At 48.2% G+C, this 9,260-nt stretch overlaps 1 protein-coding gene across 1 annotated transcript in view; it reads left to right on the plus strand.

Annotated features, from left to right (window-relative positions):
- The window catches only part of Sorcs2 (sortilin related VPS10 domain containing receptor 2), a 224,583-nt gene that overhangs the window by 197,615 nt on the left and 17,708 nt on the right, over window positions 1–9,260 (plus strand). The window contains exons 18-19 of the mRNA XM_028758294.1: window positions 695–866; window positions 6,961–7,147. Coding sequence (XP_028614127.1) covers window positions 695–866; window positions 6,961–7,147 — 359 coding nt within the window. The remainder of the gene's footprint in view (window positions 1–694; window positions 867–6,960; window positions 7,148–9,260) is intronic.

Below are 9,260 nucleotides of genomic sequence, written 5' to 3' on the forward strand. Positions count from 1 at the left end.
TCTACCTATCATTCACATCATCCATCCCCTATTCATCTATCCATCTATTTATTCCATCAATTTACCCATTTACCCACCCATCCATCCATCCTCCCACCAATCTATCACCCATTCTTCTGCCCTCACAAATACCCATCTTTCTATACTTGTCTACTCTTGATACAGGTCTTGGCTGACACTTCAGATAAAAATTATGCTTACCAAATCTTGCCAAAGAAGCCATTGTGCCACTGCTGGCTGAGTGGGTAGATATATGGGTAGTGGATAGGTACAGCCATCCCAAGAAGAGCAACACTTGCTTATAGCCACCCAGGAAGCCAAGGTCTGGTCCATTTCAGCCACTCTATCCTCCATGGTTCTCAGCAAGATCTTGAATTTGGACTGTCTTCCTCTGTCGCCTCTTAGCAAACAAACAAATAAACATCAATAATAAACACAACAAAAACCAGTATTAGTGTGAACAATATGATCAGGCCATGGGTGCTTCAGCTCTTCAAAGCAGACCAGCACAGTCCATCCCTCCATCCTGATGCTCTCAAATATAAAGTGCACAGAAGCAGCCATAAGGTAGCATGGGGAGCAGGCAGCAAAGGGGCTGTAGAGGTTGGAGCCATGATTTGCCCCAGGAGAGGAGACCACCCCTACCCATCAGACCACTGTCTGCTCTGGACCTGAACCTCCCCCATCCACCTAGGTACCGGAAGGTGGTATCCAATGTGTGTGAAGGTGGTGTGGACCTGCAGCAGAGCCCAGTGCAGCTGCAGTGCCCTCTACAAGCACCCCGGGGCCTGCAGGTGAGCATCCGAGGAGAGGCAGTGGCCGTGCGGCCTAGAGAAGATGTGCTGTTTGTGGTGCGGCAGGAACAGGTGAGTATCTGCCCTGGACTGTCACTGGCGGGGCAGTTCCAGCCAGGCACCCAAAAGTGAGGTTCTAAAGTTTGGAGCATGGCCACAGAGGCTGGCCTGACCCTGAGGGTGGGGCCACAGGACCAAAGTTAGCCTCTTGGTTCAGACCAGTGTTTGAGATGAAACAGCAAGTGTATGCCAGGCAGTCAGCAGGAAACAGGCTCCACATCACACATGTGTGTACCTGTGAGTGTATGGATGTATATATGTGCATGTGCGTGTAATCGTGTGTTTATCCAACATTGATACAAAATTGACTCCTCCCCATAGGTCTCATGGAACTTATTTTATTGATTTCTTTCCTCTAGTGAGGATGGAACCCAGGGCCTTTTGCAAGCTAAAGAAGTGTTCTTCTACTGAGCCCCACCCCCAGCCCAGTACTAAAGCAATTTTAAACATCTAGTTATATTGATTTAGTTGATCTGAAATCCTAACAAATGCATAAAGGGCTTTTTTTTTTTCAAGAAAATGACTTACAATCACAATCCAGAAATAATGCCTTCTCTGTGTATATGGCGATGGATATAAATACAAGTATGTATATACATACACACAATATATATATATATATATATATATATATATATATATATATATATATATTATGTATATACACACATATCTCTGCCCAGTCTCCCACTCATTCTATTTTTACTTCAGAACAAGTGTTACATTTTCTTTTGATTTTAAAAATAATGTGTGCTCATTGTAGTATATTTAGGAAACATATTTATATATATATATACATATATATATATATATGTATATATATATATGTATATATATATATAAAACCCATCACATACATAAATATCACCCAAAATCTTGTTCCCTGAGGGAACTGTTAACTTTTCTGGTTCCTTCTGGTTCCTGTAAAACGTAGTACTTTACGTGACACGTTCCTGTGTCTCAGCTAATAGAATCAGCTAACGATCCCTGCAAGAAAATTTTAAAATGACCATTAGGATAACATGAACATCCAGAAACCCAAAAGCAGAGGGGGAGTCGCCCTTCCCCTCCAGATCCTGGTTAATGCTCACTCACAGAGGCAGAGAGAAAACCTCCTCCCCCTCCCCCCTCCCCCCCCCCCCCCCCCCCCCCCCGAGTCTGGGGGGTCTCCACTCACGGGTCAGCAGGATCCCATATCTTCAGCCATCAGGTGAAGGCTGATATAGGTGAGTCCAGGATCCTGCATGCTGTGCACAAACATCCTTTAAAAGGTGTCTGACTTTAGAAGTACAGGCTTGGTCTCTTGAAAACAGGGAAACTGAGCCTATGGAGGGCTCAGACCAGCCACACAAAGCACTTGTGTGTGCACCAGGCACTGTGACAGCCACTTCCTGTTGGAAGTGCAATCTTGCACTGTGTACTCAATAAATGTAAGTTATAAATGAAGAAACTGAGCTGTGGACAGTGAAGTCATTCGCTCAAGGTAAAAAGAAGCTGAGATGGCATTGTGTCCTCTGGAGGCCTCAGGACCCAAAGCAGACAATGGCTAAGTCTGTAGCCCCTGGGCCCAAGCTGTACAACTCTCTCTCCTCCCACCCCAATACACACACACACACCACCTCCCATGTCCTCTCATGAATTGAGACAGTCTTAAGGTTCAGACAGCCCTGCCTCGGGGTTGTGTATCTCCGTTTGTGTTGGAATTGCAAGAGGACAGAGCCCCTGGTCAGCCTGGGGTTCCCTGGATCCTCATACAGACCCAGAGGAGACTCTCAAATTCCTGGCCAGACATCCTGGAAACATGGCCATCTGCTGCCCCCTACAGCTTGAAGCAAGTAATTACACACATCTGCAGGTGGGCACCTCCGCTGGGTCCAGAAGACAAGAAAGAGGACAGAGCATCTTTGGAACCCTTGTGGGGCTGCTTGTCAGGCTCAGACTGGAGTGGGCAGAGTTGAGGGGAGCAACACAAAGATGCCTTGAAACAGGGGCTCCTGGGTCCCAGGCTCCTGGCCTGGGAGGGAAAGAGGTAGGAGCATGGGCCTGAGGATAGGCGTCTTACACTAACTCCCTTACACACTCATACACACTTTATAGGCATTGTGTGCACTCCTCCACTACACAGACACACCTACTCTTATGCATCACTGGACTTGAAAACAGGGCTGGGTGTGAGGAGCCTGGGGTTCCTAAGTACCTAAGAATTCAGTGTTAGGGGATGGAGGCCAGACCCGTAGACGCCCTCCTGTCTATAGCTGCCTAACACTTGACAGGTGCAGAACAGACTGGGGGAGGTGGCATCTCTCCATCCAACAATGGCACCCCTCCACCAGACCTCAAACATGAACCAGAAATAGATCACACACCTGCATAGGATGCGGGAAGGTGTAAACTTTTAGGGCACACACCTAAGCCAGCCCAGAAGCACAGGCTGGGGATCCTCAGCACAAATGGGGCTCCAAGACACACAATGAAGTGACATCTAGATTTGAAACTAGGGAAACTGTCGAGAAGATAAAGGTAGCTGTAGACAGGAGGGAGTTTGTGGGCACAGTCCTGTGGGCAGCAGAGCTGGACCATACAGAAGACTCCCTAGCTCTGCAACATGATGTGGGCAAGAGTCATAAGGAGACAGTGGGCACAGCAGGCTGAAAGGTGTAAGCAAAGGCATGCACCCTGAAGGATGGGGACTTTAAAGCCACAGGCAGGCACCTACTCCTTGAATGCTACCAAGAACTCTCTCCCTCATTGGAATGAATCGGGTGTTGTCTAGCCAGGATTTGTATTCCTGCATAAAACATCATGACCAAGAAGCAAGTTGCAGAGGAAAGGGTCTATTCAGCTTACACTTCCACATTGCTCTTCATCACCAAAGGAAGTCAGGACAGGAATTCACACAGGGCAGGAACCTGGAGGCAGGAGCTGATGCAGAGGCCATGGAGGGATGTTACTTACTGGCTTGCTTCCCCTGGCTTGCTCAGCTTGCTTTCTTATAGAACCCAGGACTACCAGCCCAGGGATGCAGGGATGGCACCACCCACAATGGGCCCTCTCACCCTTGATTGCTAATTGAGAAAATGCCTTCCAGCTGGATCTCAAGGGAGGCTCCTTTCTCTGTGATAACTCCAGCTTGTGTCAAATTGACACACAAAACCATCCAGTACAACTGACCCCTTGTCAGCTTGACACACAAACACATCACTAGTAAGCCTCAACCCTTACTTTCTTATTCATCCCCAAGATCTAAATAACTTTAAGTGTCCCACAGTCTTTACAAATTCTTACATATTAACATTTCAATCCCTTCAAAAGATCTAATCTCTTTTAAAATTCAAAATGTTTTTACAGTTCAAAGTTTTAACTGTGGACTCCACTAAAATACTTTCTTTCTTCAAGAGGGAAAAATGTCAGGGCCCAGTCACAATCAAAAGCAAAATGAAACTCTAACCATCCAATGTCTGGGATACACTCACCATCCTCTGGGCTCCTGCAAGGGCTTGGGTCACTTCTCCAGCTCTGCGCTTTGTAGCACACAGCTTGTCTTCTAGGCTCCAGCTGCCTGTACTCCACTGCTGCTGCTGTTCTTGGCCGTCATCTCATGGTACTGGCATCTCCAAAACACTGCTGTCTTCAGCTGCAGTTGGGCTGCACTTTCACAAATAGCCTCTCAGGCTCTTTCACAGTGCCAAGCCTCAACTTCTCTGCATGACCCCTTCAGTCCTGGGCCTTCAACTGCTACTGAGGCTGCACCTTCACCAGTGGCCTCTCCTGGCCTCTCACAGTGCCAGGCATCAGCTGCTACCCCTTCATGTTTCAAAACCAGTACCACCTGGGTGACTCATCTATTACCAAGTCTGGCTGCCGACAGACTTGGCACAACAGGGTACAACCTTGGCTATCTCCGGAATACAGCTTCTCTGTTCTCTCAGGAAACACGTCCCAGAAGATTTCGCCTTAGTGATGCTAGTCTTTCTTAATCGCTGTTAATTTCTTAGCTCCAGCTAACCAGCATCAATCATCCCAATAATGCAAAGGTATCACTTTAGTAATTCTGGTATCTTGTTAATCACAGCTGATTCTTCAGCCCCAGCTAACCAAAACCACAGAATTTTCGAAATCAAAACAGCAACGGCCCTGATAAGAGTCCTTGATCTTCCCTCTGAAGTTTCACAAGCCAGGCCTCCATCTTCTGCACTGTTCTCGACATTATCTTCCAAGCTCCTACAGAACATCCCACAGAGCTCTTAACACCCAATGGCTCTTCTAGCTCAAAGTTCCAAAGTCCTTCCACAGTCCTCCCCAAAACATGGTCAGGATGTCACAGGAATACCCTACTATTCTGGTACCAATTTGTCTTACTCAGGGTTTGTATTCCTGCACAAAACATCATGACCAAGAAGCAAGTTGGGGGTGGGGGGAAGAGTCTATTCAGCTTACACTTCCAAATTGTTCTTCATCACCAAAGGAAGTCAGGACAGGAATTCACACAGGGCAGGAACCTGGAGGCAGGAGCTGATGCAGAGGCCATGGAGGGTGCTGCTTACTGGCTTGCTCAGCCTGCTCTCTTACAGAACCCAGGACTACCAGCCCAGGGATGCAGGGATGGCACCACCCACAATGGGCCCTCCCACCCTTGATTGCTAATTGAAAAAATGCCTTCCAGCTGGATCTCATGGGGGCATTTCCTCAAGGGAGGCTCCTTTCTCTGTGATAACTCCAGCTTGTGTCAAGGTGACACAAAATCAGCCAGTACAGGTGTGGACATTCCCCTTGCGCCTGGCCCAACCCTGCCAGGAGAGCAATAGGCAAAGAGCCCACCTCCAGATCCTGGGTGCCTAAAAGCCTCAGTCTTGTAACCTATAAAATGGACACATAAAATACTATATATGTTGGGTCCTAGGAATGCCCCATCAAAGATTCAGCCAGCTCCTGGGTATTCTGGGAGCCCCTTGGTTCATGGCTGTACTTCCTAGGGTCTGCCTCTGTGTCCACACAGCCACTCCTGGTTCCCAAATCACCACTGTGTTCTCCTCTACTCTACCCTTGGATTTCTGGCACTCATTGTGGCTTCTTAGTGACCTGCATCTGCAGGCTTATTTTAAATGTCCATTTCAGAGGGTCCCAAGGATATGATTTGGGATGATTCTACTCAACCCAGTATAGCATATTCATAGAGAAAGTTAAACCCAGGAGGTGGGGGCACACACCTTTAATCCTATCTCTTGGAAGGGAGGCAGAAGCAAGCAGATCTCTGTGAGTTCGAGGCCAGCCTGGTCTACAGAGTGAGTTCCAGGACAGCCAGGGCTACACAGTGAAACCCCATCTCAAAAACAGACAAACAAAAGACCAAACAAACAAACAGGGCAAAGTTAAAATGAATGTCACTTACAAACAAGTGCCCTCAGCTTTTGAGAGCTGGAGGGCATGAACTCGGAAGTCTAATGATGGCTAGTGTGAGGTGACCAGGCTGGAGGGGAAGAAGGCTTGAAGGGAGGGAGAAAGGCAGGGAGAGGGAGGAGGGGAACTTGAATGTGGACACAGGAACTCCATCTGGCCTTGAGTCTAAAAGTTGGGGTCGGTCAGCAGCCTGTGTGGGGACTTCAGTGCCACTATGAGACAAAGTCACAGGAGCCCTCCTTGCCTGCTCCATACAGCCAAGCCTCATTCCTGACATGGTGTGGGATGAGATGAGAGACAGGAAGCCATATTATCACAGGGAGACAATTGTGTCTTCTTTGTTGTGGTTCCCTGAAGAGACCTTATGGTAGCTACCAAAACCTACTCCGTCTTCACATGACGCTTCCACTTTCCTTCCCGGTCCTGTGCCTGACTCAGGTTCAGGGTTTCCCCTGGGCCCCACATAGCTTGCAAAAGACCACCCTAAAATCACCCATGGCTGTTCTGTTCTAAAGGAGAGTCCAGTCTTGGTCCTAGGAGATGTCTCCCAGCTCAGTCCACTGCAGGCTGAAATCCTGAAACCAGAGACAACCTACTCTCTGGCCTCAAAGGGCCTAAGTCTGAGGGAAAAGATAGAGGAGTGGGCACCTAATGCTGGAACCCTGCCTCGAGAGTCACTCCTAAGTGACCCTGTGGTATTTCCCTACAGGGTGATGTCCTGACCACTAAATATCAGGTGGATCTTGGGGACGGCTTCAAGGCCATGTACGTGAACCTTACTCTGACAGGAGAGCCCATTCGGCATCACTACGAGAGTCCCGGCATCTACCGTGTGTCCGTCAGAGCTGAGAACATGGCAGGCCATGATGAGGCTGTGCTCTTTGTCCAGGTCAACTGTAAGTCCACTGCTCATTTTAGGCTGTGTGGCTCCCTTTGAGATGGAGATCCAGGGCTTTCGGGGAAGCACAGGGAGTCTTGTAGGGTTGTTACATGTCCTCAGGACAGTGAGGCCATAGACAGAAAGGGCTGGGCTCAGACCTGGTCCCAGTGGTCTTCATGGAAGTAATGATGAGGGCAGTACTAGTGGTAGTCATGGCGACACCAGGGATGCTAATGATGTTGGTAAGGGTGGCACTGGTAGCGATGATGATACCAATGATGATGATAGTGATGATGGAGGTGACGATGACAGTGAGGGTGATAGTAAGTGGTGGTGGCAATGGCGGTGATGGTGATTTGGTGAGACTGGTGGTAGTGATGCTATAGTTGTGTTGATGATGGAAGGGGTTATGGTGGTGACGATGTTGGTGATGCTTGTAGTGTTGATGAGGATGGTGATAATGATGATTAATGGTGCTGATGTTGGTAATGGTGGTGATGACAGTGAAGATGATACCAGTGATTATGATGGTGATGATGGTGATATAGTGGTGATGGTGGTGACCATGGTGATGGCAATCACTGTGGTAGTGAGTGTGGTGACGGTAATGATGGTGGATGGATACTGGTGCTGATTGCATTAGTTACTTTTGCATGTCTGTGATTGTAATGCCTGACAGAAACACTGTAAGAAAGATTTATTTTGGCTCACAGTTTCATGGGGCTTCTGTCTATCCAAGCAAGGAAGGCATGGTATCATTCATAGCAATAGCAACCTGTAGGACTCAGTGGCTTCTCACATCACAGTGGTTCAGGAAGCAGAGAATGGGGCTGGGATGAGAGGCTGGGCTATAAACCCCAAAGGTCTGCTTCCGGTCGTCAATTTCTGCTAGCTAGACTTACCTCAGAAGGCTCTACAGCCTCCCTCAAGAGTGTCTCTAGATAGAAAATCCAAACATGAACCTAAGGGAGACATTTTAGATTTAACCCACAACATTCTCCCTCTGCCCCAGAGGCTCGCAGTATACATCTTTAATGCAAAATGCATTTAGTACAACTTCATGAATCACCATGGTCTTAACAGTTCCAATGCTGTTCAAAAGTCTAAGCCCAGAGACTCCATTCAACCCAAAGAAATCTCGTAGCAGAACTTGTAAAAGGCAATTCTGCACTTCCTCTCTGCAGTGAGCATCTCTCCCACTTCCGAAAAACAGAAGAAAGGGGAACAGCAAATAAAGATTTGATCAAAACAATACTGAACCACAGCGAGAAAACAAGAGTCGCACGGTGTCCTGCCCACCTTCTGGGTAGCACCTGCAGCACGTGGTGGCATTGTAGGTGTGGGCTCACGTCCTCCCATTTGAGCATGCTCGCACAGGCTCCACTCACTGGCTGCATGTTGTCTCTAGAGACCCCCATGTTTCTGCATCCCGTGCTGAGGTCTCCACTGAATCTTATGCCTCAGCCTTGAAGCTTCATGAATTGCTCTGTCAAGGTCTCCCTACAGGGAATTTGACCCTGCCATGCACAATGCCTGGCTCAAGAAACTTTCCTTTAAAATCTGAGTACAAGTGTCTGTGACCCTATAACTCTTGCCTCCTGTGGGCCTGAAAATCTAGTACCACTTCTCCAAAGTCATAAAACACCACCACCGGATTTCAGTATCCGTGACTTTTGCTTCTCTGTGACCTGACAGGAAGGACTGGAGGGAGGGAAGGTCTACTTTGTTGCAGAACCTCAGATGGTTCATTCCATCATGGTGGGGGAGTAAGTGGCAGCCAGAGGCTGCTCACACAACGGTGAAACAGGGAGCAGAGGCCAAGGTCTCTACTAGGGAACAGGACCACCGGCTTGGGAGCAAGCCTTTGAAATATGAACCTGTGGGGACAGTTTAGATTCAAACCTTAATGTTGGTGGTGATGATGGGGATGGTGGTGGTGTGGTCGGAGGGTGAGGAGCGATGATTGTGACAGTTGTCATGAGTGTGATAGATGACATTGCTGCTGCTGGAGGATGTGGAGATTCTAAATGGTTGTGATGATGATGGTGATGATATCACTAGTGGTGGTGGGAGGTGGTGGTAGGTGGTAGGTGGTAGGTGGTGGTAGGTGGGAGGTGGTGGGAGGTGGT

This window comes from Grammomys surdaster, unplaced genomic scaffold (genome assembly GCF_004785775.1).
Source record: "Grammomys surdaster isolate TR1022 unplaced genomic scaffold, NIH_TR_1.0 126187, whole genome shotgun sequence".
Classification (NCBI taxonomy): domain Eukaryota; kingdom Metazoa; phylum Chordata; class Mammalia; order Rodentia; family Muridae; genus Grammomys; species Grammomys surdaster.